Consider the following 23806-nt stretch of genomic DNA (forward strand, 5'->3'; position numbering starts at 1 on the left):
CCTATTATTAGTCCCCGTTGTTACAGATGGAGAGAAGGAACCAGCTTAGTGGGAGGGCTGGGATTCAAACCCTAGTTTAATTCCAGAGCCTGTGCTCTCAGCTGTTATGCTCTATGGCTTCTCATATAATAGTTGATAAATAGGCAATGGATACTTGATTGTTAGCTCAATTACACATTTCATTTTCTGTAGCTTTAATCAAGAGTTTCCTCCCAAGTATTAACATCAGCGTTCTTTCCTTAAGACTTCTCTTTCCTCTTGGTTCTTGTCTTCCCTTCCTGAGACATACAGTTAATCTCCTTCATCCACATGTAGGCAGATAGCTATTTATTAAAAATTCTGTTCCTTCTCTGTGTATGACCTTGCTATTTCGGAAAAGCCCATAAATAATGCAGCCAACTTTCCTTGTAAATAAAATATAACCCTGTGTTTTTATTATTTATTTAGAAGAACTTTTCTTCTGATAAGTAACCCCCACTGTAGAGTTTATAGCTAATGTGTAGCCTTTTTATAACCCAAGTGTAGGGAGATAAGGAATTACATCTACATTTTAAAATTTTCTATGTTACAATCAAGGGAAGAGTATATATAGGGAATTTGATTCGTTTTACGGTATAATTAAATATGGTTCTAAGAGGTGTTTTTTGTTGCATTAGGCTTTTTTCTTGTAAATGATAAAAATCTTAAGACTATTCTAAACCAATTACTGTTTATATTAGAGGAACTGGTAATAACCAGAGATTATGATGTTCTTTATGAATAGTTCTCCACTGTGAATTGTGTGTGTATGTGCATAATGCCTCGTTATATCTTCATATGGAGCTTCTTAAACACTTAAAAAGATTAGTATGTAGAGTCACCACCTTCCATGTGTCATGATTCTTAATGTATGGCCAGTCTCACGTATAACTCCCACCTCCTCCAGGATTTTTTTTTTTTTTTTTTTTGAGACGGAGTCTCGCTCTGTCGCCCAGGCTGGAGTGCAGTGGCGCAATCTCAGCTCACTGTAACCTCCGCCTCCCGGGTTCATGCCTTTCTCCTGCCTCAGCCTCCTGAGTAGCTGGGACTACAGGCGTCCGCCACCACGCCCAGCTAATTTTTTGTATTTTTAGTAGGGATGGGGTTTCACCGTGTTAGCCAGGATGGTCTCGATCTCCTGACCTCGTGATCCGCCCGCCTCAGCCTCTCAAAGTGCTGGGATTACAGGCGTGAGCCACTGTGCCCGGCCTCCTCCAGGATTTTAAACTAGGAATCTGTGATTTTATTTGGAAATATTTCAGTGTATGTGTAAACGTACCACAATGGTATTACAACACCTAAAACCAGTTAACAGTAACACCAAATATCCATTCTGTGTTCACATATTCCCCAGTTGTCGTGCGCACTTGTGTGTGTGTGGAGGGGGTGTGGTGGGAGGAAGTTTCAGCCTACCACACTGATACCCAAACTGTCTCATTTTTGGCCAGCGTGGCCTCTTTACATTGACTCCTAAATCTTTTTATATAACCTTAACAGACAAGATGTTCCAGGCTTATCTTGTACACTTCCTGCCCTGGACTTGGAATCGGTCCTTTTTCCTAAGGATCCCTAGTTCCTTTTAGTGGGGAATGTCATTTAGAGAACACAGTCTGGGTACTAGGTGTGTAGCAGGTTTTTTTTTTTTTTTTTTTTAGCAGTTTTACTTAAATCACTATTATCACTATTATCCTTAAACAGAGAACACTGGGCATCATTTAATCTTTTATTGAGGACTTAGTATTATGGAAGTTAGTTTTGGTACTGAGCGGTAAGCTAATGAGTCCCTAGGGCCACTGAAGTTTGTTTTCAGTTAGTTTTGTTTGCCCTTATATTAAGTGGTTCTGAATTCCAATTCATTTTTAGTCACGGTGTTATTTTTGCCTTGTGACCCAGTCCTCTCTGCTGTCATTGGGGTTTGTTTCTCATTTACAGGGCTATTCAAGCTGCTCTCTGCACTCATTTCTTTTTCTTTTTTTCTTTTCTTTTTTTTCTTTTTTTTTTTGAGGCAGAGTCTCTCCTTGTCGCCAGGCTGGAGTGCAGTGGCGTGATCTCGGCTCACTGCAACCTCTGCCTCCTGGGTTCAAGCGATTCTCCTGCCTCAGCCTCCTGAGTAGCTGGGACTACAGGCTCCCGCCACCATGCCCGGCTAATTTTTGTATTTTTAGTAGAGATGGGGTTTCACCATGTGTGCCAGGATGCTCTTGATCTCTTGACCTCATGATCTGCCCACCTTGGCCTCCCAAAGTGCTGTGATTACAGGCATCAGCCACCGTGCCTGGCCTACACTCATTTCTAAACTGCTTTTTCTCTCTGATTGGACTCCAGGCAAAACTGAGGGTTATATTAGGAGATATGACTGGGTCTTATAGAGTATAATATGCAGTTAGATGGCAAGGAAAATCTACCCAGCTAAGCATTCAAGTGCATGAGTTTTTCATTTCTGTTAAGCTTGAAGGCTGTTACATTACATTTTGTTGCCAGGCCTCCTTAGGCTTCTCTAGACTGTGACAGTTTCTGTGACTTTGGTTTGATGATCTTGCCAGTTTTAAGAAGTACTGGTCAGGTATTTTGTAGAATGTCCCTAAATTGGGATCTGCGTGATGTTTTTCTCATGATTAGACTGACATAGCGTCTTGGGAAGAAGAGCACATGGGTAAAGTATCGTTTTCTTTGTGTCACATCAAGGTTACATACATGGCTTATCAGTGATGTGTAGCCTTGACCACCCCTACTGAGGTAGTATTGATCAAGTTTCTCTCTCTTTCTTGGGGTGCAAGCGGGGGGACCTTTCTATACTGTACTCTTGAGAAGGAAGTCAGTATGTGCTCCCCCATCCCCATATGATGTTATGAAATCAGCCAGGTTGATCGTAAGCAGATTTTTCAACTGTTTCCTACCCTCTAACTCTTGTTAATTCCTTGTAGATGTTTGTTATTATTGTTTAATCATTGCTTAGCACCCTATGAGCAGTCTTTAAGAGTATGGTAGTGGGAGTGACAGTATGTTTTGCCCAAGCTTCTTGGTTGCAAACAAAACAATTTGTCCTGTCTGGTCTAAGCAGAAAAGGTATTTTTGAGAAGATATGAAGTTGCTTACAGAGTCATTGGGAGGGCAAGGGAGAGAGATTCTAGATGATTCTCAAACTTTAGCCTGCATCTAAAAGGGCTTCTTAAAGCATGTTACTGGGCCCCATCTCCAGAATTTCTGATTCCGGGAAGCCTGGGATGGGGCCTGAAAACTTCTCACAAGTTTCCAGGTGATGGTGATGTTGTGGTCCCAGAGCTACACTTGGAGAATCACTCCTTTATGCTAAACTTTAAGGAATACCCAAAAGCTGCTCTAGAACTGACCTTACAGGAAACTTGCCTCTGGTGCTGCTGGCCTATAGAAATTCACTTTAATGCTATTGTCTCTGCTGCTTGGACTGATACCATTTCTGATTCAGGAGCTAGACCTATACCACTGGGACACGACTAAAAGTCTTACAGCGATGAGAATGGAACCTCGTTTCTTTACACTGCTCTATTCTGAATTGAAGTTGCATTTGAGTGTGTTTGATTGGAGGAGGCTGGGTCACGTGCCTGCATTCTGGTTTTAAGGGAGATTGGGGATTTGTATTTGACTTCTATTTTGGGAAGCTGAAACTCATAAAATGGAAATTTCTTTAAATGTAAGAAGACTATGCAAAAGATTGATAGACAGCCATGGATATGGCAGTTGTCAACTATAGCAGTACTACTGAAAGTAACCTGTCCACAAACTGTTTTTAATGGTCTTCTAGGGCACAAGGAACCTGAACCAGAATATAAATCCATGTACTGCTTTCTTCATTGAAAAATGTCAGTAGAACTAAGCAATGTGCTTAGTGTCTTAGTTTATTTTACGTTGTGGCACAAACTCCTTATCTCATTCTTAGACCAGTAACAGTCTGCATACCAAACTTAGAGTAATAAATCAATATCAACCTCCACCAAGATTTCAGGTGATATACCAAGGGTCTCTTAGGCCTAACCAATAACTTTGTTTAAAAAAAAAAAAAATCAACCACCTGTGCCATGGTTAAAACTGCACTAGCTTCAGGTTGTAAGAGGAGCCTTGGTTTAATAGCAGTTCAAGTGGAAAGGGTTTAAGGACAGTGTTGGATTACATTAATCTTATGGGATAACAATAACAGTATGGGGTTGTGGCAAAAAAGCTAGAGTAGATTTACCGTACATTGTTAAGGGTATGGGCCTCTGAAGAAAGGAGATATTTCTATTAGACTCTATGCTGGTTTTGTGTTTAGATCAGACTGTCATAGTTTATGTGGAACTTTGACTAAGTTTAGTTTGAAGGGTGAGCAACTTGGATAATGAAGCATTTAGAAATCATGATTAGGAGAAATCTGGAGAAGAAAACGGTGGGTGTGAAATTTCAGATACTAGAAAATCTGCTCTCTAATTCTGGAGAGCAGAACCAAAATCTCTAAGGGAGCAGATTTAGGGGAATGTTACTGAAAACATTTTTTTTTTTTTTTGAGACGGAGTCTTGCTCTGTTGCCCAGGCTGGAGGGCAGTTGTGCGATCTCAGCTCACTGCAGCCTCGTCCTCCTCAGTTCAAGCAATTCTCAAGCCTCAGCCTCCCGAGTAGCTGGGACTACAGGCGTCCACCACCATGCCCAACTAATTTTTGTTTTTTTGGTATAGATAGGGTTTTGCCATATTAGCCAGGCTGGTCTCGAACTCCTGACCTCAGGCGATCCATCCCCCTCGGCCTCCCAAGATGCTGGGATTACAGTCATGAGCCACCACACCCGGCCAGCTTACCTTAGTCTATAAAGTTACCTTATAAGCTTTTTAATTTTTTAGACTTTTTTTTTTTTTTTTTGGAGTGTAGTGGTGCCATCTTGGCTTACTGCAGCCTCAACCTCCCAGGCGCAAGCGACAGGCACGCACAACCACACCTGGCTAATTTTTGTATTTTTAGTAGAGATGGGATCTCACTCTGTTGCCCAGGCTGGTCTCAAACTCCTGGCCTCAAGCAGTCCTCCCACCTTGGCCTCCCAAAGTAATGGGATTATAGATGTGAGCCACTGGGCCTGGCTAGGAAAATCTTAAGTGTAGTTTAAAAAATGATTTTATAGACTGTGAGTTTCTTAAGAGCAAAATTTAAAAAATGATTTTTTTTGTGTTGAAATATTTTAAGACCATTAAATTATGAATACTTTTTTATGAGCAAATAGATTGAGGTAGAGCAATAAAATAATTCTTAAAACAAGAAAGATAAAGCATCTCATTGCCTTTTGATTTAAATCTCATCAGCATAATTCTTTTACTACTCTGAATGCCATTTTGGATATTCATTACAGTCTTTTTTTCTATATAATTTTTGTGTAGCTCATACTGTGCTATGTATAATGTATTTACTTAATATAACTTTTTCTGGCTTGGTATTACTTCACTGAATGAATATGTAGGATGGGTAGGATATACCTACCATACTTAATAGTTTTATTTTATTTTATTTTATTTTTTTTGAGATAGGGTCTCATTCTGTCACCCAGGCTGGAATGCAGTGGTGCGATCTTGGCTCACTGCAACCTCTGCCTCCCAGGTTCGAGCAAGTCTTGTGCCTCAGACCCCCAAGTAGCTGAGATTACAGGCACGCACTACCACGTCCGTCTAATTTTTGTATTTTTGGTAGAGACAGGGTTTCGCCACATTGACCAGGTTGGTCTTGAACTCCTGTCCTGAAGAGATCCACTTGCCTTGGCCACTGAAAGTGCTAGGATTACAGGCATGAGCCACTGTGCCTGTCCAATAGTTTTATTTTAAAATCCAGTGAGAAACAAGATAAGACATATGAGTTTTAGGAACTGTTCAGATTCTTTGATCCCACTGGAGTTATTTTTTGTTGTAAATTGGTTGAAATAGGTGTTTTCTTGGATTTTGAACATCATTAAACAAAAAGGTTTTGGTCGTAGTAAATTTCACATTGCTTATGTCTTTATCAAATTTAGTGTAAAGATGCCAGGTGTGGTGGCTCACACCTATAATCCCAGCACTTTGGGAGGCCAAGGCGGGCAGATCACTTGAGGTCAGGAGTTTGAGACCAGCCTGGCCAACATGGTGAAACCCCATCTCTACTAAAAGTACAAAAATTAGCTGTGAGTGGTGGTGGGCACCTGTAATCTCAGCGACTTGGGAGGCTGAGGCAGGAGAATCACTTGAACCCCAGGAGGCAGAGGTTGCTGTGAGCCGAGATTGCACCATTGCACTCTAGCCTGGGCGACAAGAGCGAAATTCCATCTCAAAAAAAAAAATAAAATAAAAATTTATTATATTGTTTTACTTGTAAGAGGAACGTAGTAATAGGACACAGTTTGAGTCTTAGAAATATTTTAAGTTATTGCGTGTTCTCTTGTTTATATCAAAATTATTATTAGGTCTTTACTCCATTTATTTATTGTATTCTTTTTTCGTTTTGTATTGCTGTTGCTATTTGAGACATTCTGAATTGAGTGACATAGTCATTTTTCCCTTTGGATGTCAAGCATTATAAGTAGCCATTGCATGGCTGGACGTGGTGGCTCACACCGGTAATCCTAGCACTTTGGACGGCTGAGGCGGGTGAATCATCTGAGATCAAGAGTTCGAGACTAGCCTGGCTAATGTGGTAAAGCCCTGTCTCTACTAAAAATACAAAAAAGTTAGCTGGGTATGGTGGTAGGCTCCTGTAATCCCAGCTACTTGGGAGGCTGAGGCAGGAGGATCGCTTGAACCCAGGAGATGGAGGTTGCAGTGAGCCAAGATTGCGCCACTGCACTCCAGCCTGGGCAACAAAGCAACAACTCTGTCTCAAGGAAAAAAAAAAAAAGTAGGCAATGGATTAGATAATTTCTCCCTTTTTCTTATTGCTCAAATGAAGGCAACAAATACGGGATGTGTGGAACTGTTGACAAAGGCTGGCATACTGATATTCTCAGCCTTCTAAATTTCAGAAGGTTTAATTTTGTTGAAGGCTGGCATTATAGTAATTAGTATTAGTTTGTTCATGATGCTATAAAGATACATGGTAATAGGGAAGGATATGAGCTGGAAGTCTCAGCATGGAACTGAGTCAGAATCTTGAGGTTGGAAGTGACTTCTGGTCTTTTCTGGCTACATACAAAGTCATTTGATCACTACTTTTTTTCTTTATTCATTAAATAAATACTACCAATTTAATAATGACAGCTAACACTTATCAAGTTTGTTCTATATGCCACACTAAGTACTTTTTACATGAACTATTAGCTAATGATAGTGACCTATTAGTTACCATGTTATAAAAAATAATACAGCATTTTGTGTGATGAGAGCTATTTTCTCCTTGATTTGTGGTTGGTTGCTAATGCATTAGGATATGCTTATTTGTAAACTTTCTCATATTGAGAGTGAATCGATTTGTCTAGATGTTGTAGTAAAGGCATTCTTGTAAAAAGCAGTTTTTTTTGTCTTTCTATATTGTAGAATTGCAGTATGTTAGAAGTACTTGAGGTGGATGATCACTTCTTAAAAATAAAATAAGACAATTACTCGATATACTCTCAAAAGGTCATGATTTCTAGAACTGAACACTGTCCTGAAGCCTGGAGAGAGCCAGGCTTTGTGGGTATAGAGTGAGTCTAAACTGTGGGTCAGAGCCATGAAGGGGTTGGGAGTAATGGAAACATACTTAATCTTGGCTGCATCTTTAACAGCTGCATTTTTGTTTTGTTGATTCATTTGCCTCATTTCCTAATTATAAATATATTAATGTTGAGGGGTATGGGTGTTTCGGTTATGTGTGCATTTTGGTAGAAGGTAGGGATAGGAGGGGATACATCTTATTAGAGAAAAATAAGAACAGAGGGATTTTGGTTTTTCTCTTTCCTTGATTCCCCAGAGCCCTTTGTTACCTCTGTACTAATCAGTAGCTACCAGTAATACTAAAGTGTTAAGTGGAAAAGTTGTTTAACTTATTAAACAATGTGGATTTAACAATAAAAATACCAGCAGAATTAGCACAGAGAACAGATTTCTTTCATGATTTCAAAGGGTAATATGAGATAATTGCACATTTTCCTTCCAGTGGATTTCTCATCCCTCTTTTTCTCAAAGTTATCAAACCTTCAGTTGACCAGAAGTCATTGCTTTGACTTAGAGACCCTACATGTTCGTTCCTCAAAAATTACCATTAGTGACATGGAACTCAAAGCAGCAGTCATCCTCTTTCGGCAATGATTGCACTTACACTATTAAATCTATAGTGAGGCTAGTTTCAAGGTCTCATGGGAATGAACACATAGCGATGCTTCTCGACTTACCATGGGGCTATATCCCATTATAAATTGGAAATAACATAAAATGCATTTAATATACCTAAGTTACGGAACATCATAGCTTAGCCTAGCTACCTTAAATGTACCCAGAATGCTTATATTAGCCTGCAGCTGGGCAAAATCGTCTAACAGAAAGCCTATTGTTGACAAAGGCTGGCATACTTACATTCTCAGCCTTGTAAATTTCAGAAGGTTTAATATTGTTGAAGGCTGGCATTACGGTAATTAGTTTGTTCACAATGCTATAAAGATACATGGTAGGCCGGGCACGGTGGCTCACTCCTGTGATCGCAGCACTTTGGGAGGCCGAGGTGGGTGGATCACCTGAGGTCAGGAGGTCAAGACCAGCCTGGGCAACATGGTGAAACCCTGTCTCTACTAAAAATACAAATATTAGCTGGGCGTGGTGGCATGTGCCTGTACTCCCAGCTACTCGGGAGGCTGAGGCAGAAGAATCGCTTGAGTCCGGGAGGCGGAGGTTGCAATGAGCCAAGATTGCACCACTGCACTCCAGCCTGGGTGACAGAGTGAGACTCTGTCTGAAAAAAAAAAAAGATACATGATAATAGAGGAGGGTATAAGCTGGAAGTCTAAGCATGGAACTGAGTCAGAATCATGAGGTTGGAAGTGACTTCTGGTCTTTTCTGGCTATATACAAGGTCATTTGATTGCTACTTTTTTTTGTTACTCATTAAATAAATACCACCAATTTAATAATGACAGCTAACAGCTAACATTTACCAAGTTATAGTAAAATGTTGTATATCTCATGTAATTTATTGAATCCTCTAGTGAAAGTTGAAAGTAAAAAGAATGGTTGTATGAGTACCATAATAAAGTGGAAAAATTGTAAGTGAAACCATCAGTTTGAACCATCTGTGTTGGTTTTAGTTCATTGTCAAAGGAATACATATCTGCATAGAAGAGAACTTTGAGAAGCTTATGGAAGGCCAGATGCGGTGGCTTATGCCTGTAATCCCAGCAATTTGGGAGGCCGAGGTGGGTGGATCATTTGAGGTCAAGAGTTAGAGACCAGCCTGACCAACATGTGAAACCCCGTCTCTACTAAAAATACAAAAATTAGCCAGGCGTGGTGGCACATGCCTGTAGTCCCAGCTAACTGGGAGGCTGAGGCAGGAGAATTGCTTGAACCTGGGAGGCAGAATTTGCAGTGAGCCGAGATCGCACCACTGCACTGTAGCCTGGGCAACAGAGGGAGACTCCATCTCAAAAGCATATGGAAGAAATTAATGAGCCATAATTCTGTTACTCATAGATAAATCATTGGTACATTTTTTCCCGTCTTTTTTTCTATACATTTTAAAATCAGCGCTCAATTAAATTGAGTGATTGGGAGAGGGGATAGCCTTCAAAGATAATCTCAGATCTTGATTAAAATTCTAGGCAAATCATCATTATCTGGAGTGACTTGTAGTAGGATACTTGGCCTTCTGCTGGCCTAAGTAGTTAGTGGTTGATTAGTACTAACCGATATCCCCTCAAGGGATTATGGTCATAGTTTTAAGGCTGGGATGCTGTTGGGGCAAAAGGGGAGATCAGGGGTTTGCACAGCTGGACCTCCTATCTTATGCTTCAATCAAAAGAACCCCTGGGTTTGGTCAGGGAAGGCAATCATTTAACCAGCTGTGTCCAAATTATAGAGTCCGTAAAGTAAAAAAAATGTCTGCTAATCTCCGCACACCATGATCAATATTGAAAACATGGAAGAAAACCAGATTATCTCCCAGTAATTGAGAGTTTATATAGAATGTGCAGTTCTGTATCCTCTCTATGAATGGGTTTTTGATTATGATCTCAGTATAATGGTAATGGATCATTTTGAAGTTGGAAGAATAGTTCAGTCTGGTATGGCTACACTAGTTAGGGAACCTATTAGATTTCGCTTGTGACACTTGAGAGAAATGGGAAATAGCAAGATTGGCAGTAGGTTCATTTGTGGGATAAGTAGTTCAAATAATCCAATATTTAACAGTTCTAAAATTAAATTGCTATTCAGTTGCACAAAGGCACTTTAGAAGCTCTTTTTTTGGTGGGGAAGTTGGCCTTATGTGATTCTCTGTATATTTGTGGTTTCACTTTACATGACTCATTTACAGTTGTGTATTAAGTCTAATACAAGGATCTTTTTTTTTTTTTTTTTTTTTTTGAGACAGAGTCTCACTCTGTCACCCAGGCTAGAGTGCAGTGGTGCGATCTCGGCCCACTGCAACCTCCGCCTCCCGGGTTCAAGCGATTCTCCCGCCTCAGCCTCCTGAGTAGCTGGGATTACAGGCACCTGCCACTACACCTGGCTAATTTTTGTATTTTTAATAGAGATGGGATTTCTCTATGTCGGCCAGGCTGGTCTTGAACTCCTGACCTCGGGTGATCCGCCCGCCTCGGCCTCCCAAAGTGCTGGGATTACAGGCGTGAGCCACCATGCCTGGTCTGTCTTACTTTTTTTAAACATTAGAATATCCTAGCATATGGTGGATTTTTGGAAGAAGCTTGACTACTTGTTTCACGTATAGCAATGTACAGCTAGAATACTAATTTACTGTTTTATAAATTTATGAATAAAAGTTATTACTTGTTAACTAGTGTTTTTTTCCCCCAGTTTCTCTTCAGCAACGGGTAGCAGAATTGGAAAAAATTAATGCAGAATTTTTACGTGCACAACAGCAGCTTGAACAAGAATTTAATCAAAAGAGAGCAAAATTTAAGGAGTTATATTTGGCTAAAGAGGGTAAGTTCATAAGTCTCGCACCAACTTCAATGCGAAAACTGCCTTGAAGTGTTGAGTTTCTTGGTAGTAGTGTTAATTTTATCATTAAATAAACCATGATTTTATTTCTACTTGCATAATAAAAGAATACTGTTTAAAGGCTAGGTTAAGAATGGGATTGAAAAACAAGTTGAAAAATGCCTTCTTCAGATTTTGCCTTGTTTTTTGATCTTACTGTTCATATTTAGGTTGCATAGCCTTGAGATAAGAGAATGTTATTGCTCTTAACATTTGGGATACAGTTGTGGGCAAACTAGGATTGTTGGCATTCTAATAACAGCTTTAGCTATGTTATCTTTAATTCCATGAAACATCAGTTTTACCCAACAAATATTCAGTTATTTATCAATAAATATTTATTTAATATCTACTATGAGGCAGACATTATACTTATGTGTTGGGTATACAGAAAGAGGAAAATTCATGTGGTTCTTTAACTTGGTTGAACTCAATGAGCAAAACAGATGTTAAGTAATTGTGTGATGAGTCGTTAAAACAGGAAATTGCAGGCTGGGCACGGTGGCTCACACCTGTAATCCCAGCACTTTGGGAGGCCAACGGGCGGGGGCGGATCACCTGAGGTCGGGAGTTCAAGACCAGCCTGGCCAACATGGAGAAACCCTGTCTGTACTAAAAATACAAAATTAGCTGGGCATGGTGGCGCATGCCTGTAATCCCAGCTGCTCGGGAGGCTGAGGCAGAAGAATTGCTTGAACCCAGGAGGCAGACGTTGAGGTGAGCTGAGATTGCGCCATTGCACTCCAGCGTGGGCGACAAGAGTGAAACTCTCATCTAAAAAAAAAAAAAAAAAAAAAAAAGAAAAAGAAACTGTATAAGGAAAATACATGAGAGAACATGATGGGGGACCTAATTTGAAGGATCAGGGAAGGGGCTTACCTTCTGAGTATCGACCTAGAATAATGTGAATATAGTTTCCACAGCTCTCTAGACCAGTGATTCTCAAAGTGTGATTGTGGAACAGCATCATTATCATCATCATCACCTGGGAAAGTTGCTAGAAATGCAAATGTTTGGGTCCCACCCAGATTTACTGAGTTAGAAACTGTGGGATTTGGGTCCAGCTGCACACTAAATTTTGAAAACTGCTCTAGTCTATAATAGAATAGTGGCTCTCAAATTCAAATGTGGATAAAAATCACCTGGAGAGCTTGTTAAACCACAGTATGTTTGGGTGGAGCCCAGAAATTTGCATTTCTAATAAGCTCATAGATGATTCCAGTTACTGCTAGTTCAAGTACTACAGTTTGAGAAATCCTGTTCTGGACTAGTGATCATGCAACTTTTTTAACTTATGAACTCTGTAAAATATATACTTATATACAACCTTCATACATGTTAAAGTTGATGTTTAAAATTTTTTGCTTGAAAAGATGTGAAGGATAAAATTTTATATTGTTGATATTTACAATTTAAATGAAAGCTTCGTGCTTTTTTTTTTTTTTTTTTGAGATGGGAGTCTCCCCCGACATCTTCCCCTGTCACGCAGGCTGGAGTTCAGTGGCACTATCTCAGCTCACTACAACCTCCGCCTCCCATATTCAAGTGATTCTCCTGCCCTGCCCCAGCCTCCCGAGTAGCTGGGATTACAGGTGTGTGCCACCATGCCCGGCTAATTTTTGTATTTTTAGTAGAGACAGGGTTTCACCATGTTGGTCAGGCTGGTCTCAAACTCCTGACCTTGTGATCCGCCCGCTTCGGCCTCCCAAAGTGCTGGGTGAGCCACCACGCCTGGCCAACTTCCTGCTTTTAAACATATCCAGTGGAATGAAAATATCAGTGATTTATCCATTGTTATCTGTTTAACAAACACATGAATAGCTTTATAGCAGAAATTTTACAGTGGTTTTCCTCCTTGCATTGGGTTTTCTTCTTTACATCTCCTTTAGAATTTTTTTCTTAAAAATGGTTTTGAAACTTGAGTGCGCATTTGTTTCATTCATTTTTTTTTTTTTTTGAGACCGAGTCTCGCTGTGTTGCCCAGGCTGAAGTGCAGTGGTGTGATCTTGGCTCACTGCAACCTCCGCCTCCTGGGTTCAAGCGACTCTTGTGCCTTAGCCTCCCTAGTAGCTGGGGCTACAGGTGTGTGCCACCACGCCCTGCTAATTTTTGTATTTCTAGTAGAGACAGGGTCTCACCACGTTGGCCAGGCTGGTCTTGAACTCCTGACCTCAGATGATCCGCCTGCCTCGGCCTCCCAAAGTGCTGGGATTACAGGCGTGAGCCACCACAATGGGCTTGAGTGTGCATTTGAATTACCTAATAGGGTTCGTTAAAACAAGGATTACTGGCTTCCACCCTCAGAGATGCTGATTCACTAGGTCACTGGGATCCAGAATTTGTGTTTTTAGCAAGTTACCAGTTGATGGAGATGTTACTGTTCAGAGACCATACTTTAAAAACTATTGGCCTAAAGTAATATCTTGTGCTTGAAACTCTTAAAATATGCATATAAATGTTTTCTTTATGGAGATATTATTAAAATTTATTATAAATACACAGTTGATCACATTATGGATATTTTACATATTTAAATACTATGAAAATAAGGCCAGGCGCTGACACCTGTAATCCCAGCATTTTGGGAGGCCGAGGCAGGCGGATCACAAGGTCATGAGTTCGAGACCAGCTGGGCCAACATGGTGAAACTCTGTCTCTACAAAAAAAATACAAAAATTAGAAGGCATGTTGGCATGGGTCTGTAATCCCAGCTACTCAGAAGGCTGAGGCAGGAGAATCGCTTGAACCTGGGAGGCGGAGGTTGCAGCAAGCTGAGATTGTGCCACTGCACTCCATCCAGCCTGGGTGACAGAGCGACTTCATCTCAAAAAAAAAAAAAAACCAGACTAAAAAATAGGAAAATATAAAAATCATTGGAAATGCAGCTCTTTTGAGATATATTGGTTCTCATTAAATCGTTAATCTCTGGATGCATATTATTTACTGCTAGAAAAAGATAGCTTGTCAGCATCAATTCTATTGTAGTTTTATTTTTTTAAACATATAAATGCCAAGAACCCTTGGTCTCATGAGTGAGTAAATAGAAACAGAGTTTTATTACAGCAATTATTATTCAATTCTCTTAGCTGTTTCTGAATTATATGTTAAATTACATAGTTTTTTAGCATCAAAATGTTTTTATCCTATCAGCTAACAACTGAATTAGGTCTGTCTTCAATTTTGTTGAAAGAGGACTTGGGTCCACCTGACTTGCCAAAAGATTTGTTACACTGTTATTAGTCATTCACTTTTTAATTATTGACACTAATTTTAGTTATCCCTCTGTGAGGCAGAGTCTCACTTTTTCACCCAGGCTGGAGTGCAGTGGCACAACAATCTTGGCTCACTGCAACCTCTGCCCCACGGTTCAAGTGATTCTCCTGCCTTAGCCTCCCGAGTAGCAGGGATTACAGGTGTGTGCCACCACACCTGGCTAATTTTTTTTGTATTTTTAGTAGAGACAGGGTTTCACCCTGTTGGCCAGGCTGATCTTGAACTCCTAACCTCAAATGATCTGCCCGCCTCAGCCTCCCAAACTGCTGGGATTACAGGCATGAGCCACCGTGCCTGGCCTCATAGAGGAGTTTTTAATACAACAGGACAATGCACCATAGTAAAATACTATATGATGGAAGGTTCTTAGGCCTTGTAGAATTTAGCCCTGGCTTGGAAAGGATTACTGACTGTGGTATGGAATGGAGTTCCATTTTTTCATGGCTTTCAGGAGGGCTGTTTTTTATTTTCTTTTATAGGCTGGTAAGTAGGTGGGAAAGCTGATGTTCATGTCTAGGCATGGTGGCACTCTGCAAGACACTGTGGAGGCTGGGATGAATGAGATATATGGTTTCTATTCCCAAGAAAGAATAGTCTACTGTGGTAGATAATACATTTTGCACAGTATCATCATTTCAAGATGTATTGTGTGTCACAAGAAATAGTTCTGTCTGGACTAGGCACGGTCGCACATGCCTGTAATCCTAGCAGTTTGAGAGGCTGAGGCGGGTGGATCACCTGAGGTCAGGAGTTAGAGTCCGGCCTGGCCAACATGGTGAAACCCTGTCTGTATTAAAAATACAAAAATTAGCTGGGCCTGGTGGTGGTGTGTGCCTGTAGTCCCAGCTACTTGGGGAGCTCAGTTAGGAGAATTGCTTGAACCCAGGAGGCAGAAGTTGCAGTGAGCCAAGATCGCGCCACTGCACTCCAGCCTGGTCGACAGAGCGAGACTCTGTCTCAAGAGAAATAAGTTCTATCTGGTTATTCAGTATCTTTACATGAATTTATCGTCTCCCTTTTAAAATTTATGTTTTTGAATTAATCAAGCACCACTGTCAACTCTGAAATGCTATATTCTTGTCAAGATGACCTGTAATACATTTGATGTATATATAAAAGGTTGTGGTAGTATTTTCTCTGGTGATAAGTTGAAACCCAGCAGTATGATGCTGGCTAATGATATCCATTTTCTCCTTTACCTCTTATACCAAAACCTCTGTAGCTTGTTCATCCTGTCTACAGCTAATTGAAGTCAGTCTTGTCTAAACCTTGTTTGTTTTGCTTTCTTTTTCTCTGTCCCCAATAAAACTGTTAGGGTTCCTTTGTTTTCTTATTTTCTTTGAAATTATAAAATAGAATTTTCCCCAAAACTCTGAAGAAATGAAAATGACTAAGAACCTCCCATTTCTGAAATGCATTATCAACTGCAGTTTTAGATCTGTGAATTAAAGAGCTTGTAACATGGGTTGGTTCAGAAAACATGCTTGGTTTGTTAAGGTTGCATTGATGCATCTAGACCCGGTAAATAGGCTTTTTGTGTACTGTTGTATCTTTACTGTCCAGAGCGCTCAGTAAACTCAGCTGGCCACAGCGAACAGTTGGGGTAGCTTTTTACAAAATTTCAAAAAAAATACTGTGATCCTTTTTGAGTTTTTGGTGGCGTTCCTAAAGAAAATGCATAGTATATAAAAGGTCAATGCTGATTATTAGTTTTTGTCTTGGCCGTTAGCCTATATCATAATAAAAATCAAATGTGAAGATTTCCCCTGAGACAGCAGCTTTTATTGTATCTACTGTGAAGTCTAAATCTAGTCTTTAATGATTGCCACAGGTGTTTACAGTATAAACCAGGATTTTGATGTGGACAGCAGTCTCTGTTTTCTCTTTCAGGAAAACCAGGTCAAGGTAACCCTGAAAGTCCAAACATTGGTTTTTCCCCAATAGGTCCAGCTTTTGCTTTAGTGTTGTCATAGCTGTGTTTGCACTTGTTTGGAGAATATCTGAAATATAAGTGCAAATGGTAATGAGAAATGCACCTTTTTACTTCTCTTACTGCCTGTTCTTTTCTTAGTACCTATTCTTTTTTTTTTTTTTTTTTGAGATGGAGTTTTGCTCTGTCGCCCAGGCTGGAGTGCAGTGGCACGATCTTGGCTCACTGCAGCCTCTGCCTCCCAGGTTCAAGTGATTCTCCTGCCTCAGCCTCCTGAGTAGCTGGGACTACAGGCGGGTGCCACCACGCCCAGCTAGTTTTTGTATTTTTAGTAGAGTTGGGCTTTCACCACGTTTTCCAGGCTGGTCTTAGTACCCCTTCTTTTCCAAGCCGACTTCAACTGGGAATGTTATAAATATTTCTGAAAGTTTTTTTTTTTTTTTTTTGAGATGGAGTCTTGCTCTGTCACCCAGGCTGGAGTGCAGTGGCACGATCTCGGCTCACTGCAAGCTCCGCCTCCCGGCTTCACGCCATTCTCCTGCCTCAGCCTCCCAAGTAGCTGGGACTACAGGCGCCCGCCACCACGCCCGGCTAATTTTTTGTATTTTTAGTAGAGACGGGGTTTCACCGTGTTAGCCAGGATGGTCTCCATCTCCTGACCTTGTGATCCGCCCACTTCAGCTTCCCAAAGTGCTGGGATTACAGGTGTGAGCCACCATGCCCGGCTATATTTCTGAAAGTTTTATTGCTTTTCTGTTGAAGTATTTTCTGATTCAGCTTTTCCTAAACTAACTTCAGAGCTTGGCATTACAGCAGTGTTTATGTTTTGTGCTTTGGAAATTTGTAGTGTTGGCAATGAGTAAGAGACGGTTACGTGAAACACAGAACAAAAGGCCATATAGTTTTCAATTTGACGAAAAATAGTAGGAATAGAGCTTATAGCTAATCACCAGAGAACACTGAAATTTTCTACTGGTGTTCAGAAGGTCTTTATACATGGTTGTAATTTATATAAAGCTGTTACGCTAACTAATCAGAATTTCAATAATGAAAAGCTAGATTTAGGAAGCTATCTGTGGTTCCAGTACTATAAACTTGCACTTAGATAGGGAAATGAAAACAGAGTATATAAAATTAACAATTAAAACCCATTAGTAATACTGTAAACAAACGATTAGAAATTAAAATAGTGTTTGCTAATAGATTTAACCAGTAGAGACGATACAGAGGTTTTAGTAAATTAGAAACCAGTACTGAGTTCTTCCTCCTAGCGAGACAAAGAGGGAAATATGAAAGAATATAAAGACATAGAGGATGAATTAAGAGCCTTCAACACACATCTGAAAAGAGTTCCAGGGGAAGAGAATGGAAGGAATAGTAAAGAATATTTGAAGAGATAATAACTTAGATTTTTACTAATAAAAAATGTGAGTCCTTAACATAAATACTGAGTACCAAACAGGAAAAATAATAGTAAATTCAGGCCGGGCATGGTGGCTCACGCCTGTAATCCCAACATTTTGGGAGGCTGAGGCGGGTGGATCACTTGAGGGCAGGAGTTTGAGACCAGCCTGGTCAACATGATGAAACCCCATCTCTACTAAAAATACAAAAAACTAGCCGAGCATGGTGGTGCACATCTGTAATCCCTGCTACTTGGGAGGCTGAGGCAGGAGAATTGCTTGAACCTAGGAGGCGGAGGTTGCAGTGAGCTGAAATTGCAGCACTGCACTCCAGCCTGGGCCACAGAGTGAGACTCCATCTCAAAAAACAAAACAAAACAAAAAGTAGTAAATTCATACCTTGACACATCTTTTGTAAGATAGAACATCAAGAATCAAAAGAAAATGTGAAAAGCTACCAGAGAAAAGAAACAATTACAATGACAGGAGATACTTCATAAACACCATAGATGCCAGAAGACAATGAAATAAGATCTCCAAAGTGCAGAGAAAAAATAATTGTCAACCTAAAATTTTATATGCTGCTAAATTATGTAAGAGTGAGGGCAAAATAAATATTTTAGGCATATAAAAACTAAGCACTTAGCCATCTACATAATCACTAAAAGTACTGCTAGTAGGTCGGCTGCAGTGGCTCATGCCTGTAATCCTATCACTTTGGGAGGCCGAGGCAGGCGGATTGCCTGAGTTCAGGAGTTTGAGAACAGCCTGGGAAACACGGTGAAACCGTGTGTCTACTAAAATACAAAAAATTAGCTGGGCATGGCTGTGTGGGCCGTAGTCCCAGCTACTTGGGAGGTTGAGGCAGGAGAATGGCTTGAACCCGGGAGGTGGAGGTTGCAGTGAGCCGAGATCTTGCCACTGCATTCCACTGTGGGCGACAGAGTGAGACTCTGTCTCAAAAAAAAAAAAAAAAAAAAAGAACTGCTGGTAGAGAGATAGACATTCGCAAAAAGAAAACGTAGAGGATGTAAGAAATAGGATAGGCTGGGCACGGTGACTCATGCCTATAATCCCAGCACTTTGGGAGGCCAAGGTGGGCGGATTGCATGAGGTCAGGAGTTCAAGATCAGCCTGGCCATCGTGGTGAAACCCCGTATCTACTAGAAATGCAAAAATTAGCTGGGCGTGGTGGCAGGCGCTTGTAATCCCACCTACTCGGGAGGCTGAGGTAGGAGAATTGCCTGAACCCAAGAGACAGAGTTTGCAGTGAACTGAGATCGCGCTACTGCACTCCAGCGTCGGTGACAGAGCAAGACTCTGTCTCAAAAAAAAAAAAAAAAAAAAAAGAATATAAGAAACAATACAAAATACAGAAATTGATAAATTAAAAAAAATTTTTTTAATGTTTATCTTTTGAGATGAAGTCTTGCTCTGTCACCCAGGCTGGCGTGCTGTGGCACTATGTTGGCTGACTGCAACCTCTGCTTCCCAGGTTCAGTCGATTCTCCTGCCCTAGCCTCCTGAGTTGCTGGAATTACGGGCACCTGCTACCATGCCTGGCTAATTTTTGGAGGAGACACATCCCCACTTATTCTTTGAGGCTAGTGTTATCCTGACCTCAAAACCAAGGAAGACATCACAAGAAACTTAGCCCAGTATTACTTGGGAATATAGATGCAAAAATTCTCACAAAAGAACTAGCAAATCAAATTAAGCTACAGGTAAAAAGAATCACACAGCATGAAAAGTGGGATTCATCTCAGGAATGCAAGGTTGGTGCAACACCTGAAAATCAGTAGGATAAAAAACAGAGACACATGATCATCTTACTAGACACAGAAAAAGTATTTGACAAAACCTAACACTGTTTCATGATAAAAACACTAAAATAGGAATAGAAGGGAACTTTGTCAACCTGAAAATGGGCTTCTACAAAAAACTTACAGCTAACATCACACTTAATGTTTAAAGACCAAATGCCTTTCCCCTAAAATCAGAAACAGGACAATTATGTACACTCTGACCACTTCTGTTCAACATCTAGAAGTGAGGATCTATGTAGGGCACTTACCCAAAGAAAGAAAGAAAAAGGAAAGGAAAGGAATCCATATTGAAAAGGAGATATATATATATATATATATATATATATATATATATATATGTAGTTTTCTGTTTGCTGGCATATAACTTTTAAAAGCCTTAACAATTTTAAAGTGATAGGTGTCTTTGTTAATGAGCTGACTGATGGCTGGCAGCCCCTAGGTAATTTCAGGATAGGGGATGGTCACCAGAAAGACCAACACAGGATTAGAGGTTGGAACTTCCAACCCTACCTCCCAACCTCCAGGGAGAGGAGAGGAGCTAAAGGTTAAGTTGATCATTAGTGGCCATTTAATCATGTCCATGTAATAAAGCCTCTAATAACTAAAAAGGATAGGGTTTGGAGAGCTTCCAGATAACTGAAGATGTGAAGGTTCCTGGTGGGTGGTGCCCCAGAGAGGGCGTAGAAGCTCCATGCTCCTTCCCACATGCCTTGTCCTGTGCACCTTTTTCTCTATATCCTTTGTAATAGTCTTTATAATAAACTGGTAAATGCAAATAAATGTTTCCCTGAGTTCTGTGAGCCCATTAACAAATTAATCAAACCTAAGGAGATGGTTGTAGGAACCTCGATTTATAGCTGGTCAGTCAGAAACACAGGTAAAATAATTTTGAAGCTTACAATTGATATCAGAAGTGGACTTCAGTCTTGTTAGACTGAATTTTCAGCTTGTATGATCTGAGTTATTTCCAGGTAGATAGTGTCAGAATTAAATTAGAGGACACCCAATGGGAGTATGCTATCAGAATTACTGATTGGTTACTGGTGGGCGAAAAGTAGTATGTGAATTATATCTCAATGAAGTTGTTACAAAAAAGTACAGTAAGCCAATGTAAGTAAAAAAAGATTACTAACGAGAAATTACTGGTATCAGAAATGAAAGAGGAGACTGTACTCTAGGTCCCATATATAGTAAAAGGATAATATAAGAAAATTATGGAACAACTTCATGATTAATAACCTTCCAAAAAAGAAAGCACTATGCCCAGTTGTGTTCACTGGTGAGTTCTATCTGCCATTTAAGGAAGAAACTATACCATGAGTTATACGAATCTCTCTTGAGTCTCTATAATCTTTCAGAAGATAGAAACAGAGGGAATACTTCCTAACTCATTCTATGAGGTCTGCATAATCCTAATCTCAAAACCATACAAAGACATTTAATGAAAACTACAGACTTACATCTGTCATGCACATAGATGCAAGATTCCTTGACAGTATCTTAGCAAATCCAATCCAACAATGTATAAAAGTTATACACTGCAGCCACGTGGCATTTGTGTAGGTACACAAGACTGGTTCAACATTCAAAAATCAATGTGTAACTTACCATATTTGAGGTGATGGATATGTTAATTGCACTGATTTGATCATTTCACAATGTATAGATGTATCAGAATACCACTTTGTACCCAATACATATATACAATTACTATTTTTCAATTAAAAAGTTTAGGCCGGGCGTGGTGGCTCATGCCTGTAATCCCAGCACTTTGGGAGGCCGAGGTGGGTGGATCACGAGGTCGGGGGTTCCAGACCATCCTGGCCAACATGGTGAAACCCCGTCTCTGCTAAAATACAAAAAATTAACCGGGTGTGGTGGTGCACACCTGTAATCCCAGCTACTAGGGAGGCTGAGGCAGGGGAATTGCTCGAGCCCAGAGGCAGAGATTGCAGTGAGCTGAGATCATGCCACTGCACTCCAGCCTGGTGACAGAATGAGATTCTGTCTCAAAAAAAAAAAAAAAAAAAAAAAAAACAGAAAAACAAAAAAAGCAAACTTATGTATATTTTTTTCCTTTTTGAGGTGGAGTCTCACTTCATCACCCAGGCTGGAGTGCAGTGCCGCAATCTCGGCTCACTGCAACCTCTGCCTCCCAGGTTCAAGTGATTTTCCTGCCTCAGTCTCCCAAGTAGCTAGGATTACAGGCGCCCGCCACCACACCTGGCTGATTTTTGTATTTTTAGTAGAGATGGGGTTTCACCATGTTGGCTAGGCTGGTCTCGAACTCCTGACCTCAATCTGCCTGCCTTGGCCTCCCAAAGTGTTGGGATTACAGGCGTGAGCTACCACACCCAGCCTACCAGAGAAATTTAACAAGGATATTGAAATAATTAAAAAATTAAACAGAAGTCTTAGAACTGATAAATAGATTTTCTCAACTGGAAAATTCATCAGAGGCTCTCAGTAGCAAAATGGATCAAGCAGAGGAAAGAAGCAGTGACCTTGAAGACAGGCTGTTTGAAAATACAAAGAGGACAAAAAAGAATGAAAAGCAGTGAAGATGACCTACAGGATGTAGAAAATTATTTCAAAAGACCAAATCTAAGAATTGTTGGTCTTCAAGAGGGAGTTGAGCAAGAGCAAGGGTAGAAAGCTTATTCAAAGAAATAGCAGAAAACTCTCCAAAACTTGAGAAGGATATAAATATCCACATGCAGGAAGGCCAGAGGACACCAAAGAGATTTGTCCCAAATAAAACCACCCCAAGGTATATAATAACCAACTCTCAATGGTCAAGGACAAAGAGAGGATTCTAAAAGTAGCAAGAGAAAAGTAGCAAATAACCCTAATGGAGCTTCAGTCAGTTTGTCAACAGACTTCTCAGTACAAACCATAAAGGTAAGGAAGGAGTGGAATGACACCTTCAATGTGCTGAAAGAAAAAAAAAATTTTAACATCTAAGAATTGTATATCCAACAAAGTTATCCTTCAAATACGAAGGAGAGATACATTCTTTCCCAGACAGAAGTTTGAGAGAATTGACCACTACCAGACCCATCCCACAAGAAATGCTAAAGGGAGTTCTTCCATTTGAAATTTAAAAAATGCTAACACACCAAAAAAAAAAAAAAAAAAAAAAAAAAAAAAGAAACACACTGGTAAAATTAAGTACATGGACAGTCTCAGACATGGACAGAGTTAGACTCTTAATACTGCAGTTGATAACTCTAGTATAAATCCCAAAAGACAAATCTACCAAGAATAGTAATAGCTATGGCAGCCTATTCAGAGATAGGTAATGTAGATACATGTAAGTTGAGACAACTAAAATTCAAAATGTGGGGAAAGTGGAGCTAAGTTGTAGAAGTTTTTTTCCCACTTATTTCTTTGTTTCTATTTTTTAAAATAAGTTGTCTTTAAAGTAACTTGTTATCTACAAGATGTTTTTTGTAAGCCTTGTGATAAACACAAAACAAAAACCTATAATAGACTGACTAAAAATAAAAAGCAATGAATTAAGACATACTACCAGAAAAAATCACTTAGCCCCAAAGACAGAAAGAAGAGAGGAGTTACAAAACAACCAGAAAACAAGCAATAAAATGGCAGTAGTAAGTCCTTTCTTATAGATAATAACAACACTGAATGTATATGGACTCAGTTCTCCAATTTAAAGCCTGAGTGGCTGAATGGTTAAAGAAACAAGCCCCAACTATATACTGCCTACAAGAAACCCACTTTGGCTGGGTGCAGTGGCTCATGCCTGTAATCCCAATATTTTGGGAGGTTGAGGTGGGAGGATCACTTGAGCCCAGGAGTTTGAGGCCAGCCTGGGCAGCAAAGTGAGACCCTGGCTCTACAAAAAATAAAACTGGCTGAGTGCAGTGGCTCACACCTGTAATCCCAGCACTTTGGGAGGCCAGGGTGGGAGGATTGCTTGAGCCCAGGAGATGGAGACCAGCCTGGGCAACAAACTGAGACACCATCTCTACTAAAAAATACAAAAATTAGCCAGATGTGGTGGCATGTGCCTGTAGTCCCAGCTACTTGGAAGCCTGAGGTGAGAGGATCGTTTAAGCCCAGGAAGTCAAGGCTGCAGTGAGCTGTGATTGTGCCACAGCACTCCAGCCTGGGTGACAGAGCAAGACCCTATCTCAAACGAACAAAGCAAAAATTAGCTGGGCATGCTGGCATGTGCCTGTGGTCCCA

At 40.3% G+C, this 23806-nt stretch overlaps 1 protein-coding gene across 6 annotated transcripts in view; it reads left to right on the top strand.

The window, feature by feature from the left end:
- Positions 1-23806, top strand: part of RABEP1 (rabaptin, RAB GTPase binding effector protein 1) — a 103457-nt gene that overhangs the window by 15451 nt on the left and 64200 nt on the right. For 4 of the 6 annotated variants that reach the window (XM_001165310.6, XM_001165242.6, XM_016931337.4 and 1 more), the window contains exon 2: positions 10977-11105. The exons of the other annotated variants lie outside the window; for them this stretch is intronic. In XM_001165310.6, coding sequence (XP_001165310.1) covers positions 10977-11105 — 129 coding nt within the window. The remainder of the gene's footprint in view (positions 1-10976; positions 11106-23806) is intronic. 6 annotated transcript variants of the gene reach the window in all.

This window comes from Pan troglodytes, chromosome 19, assembly GCF_028858775.2.
Source record: "Pan troglodytes isolate AG18354 chromosome 19, NHGRI_mPanTro3-v2.0_pri, whole genome shotgun sequence".
NCBI classification, from domain to species: domain Eukaryota; kingdom Metazoa; phylum Chordata; class Mammalia; order Primates; family Hominidae; genus Pan; species Pan troglodytes.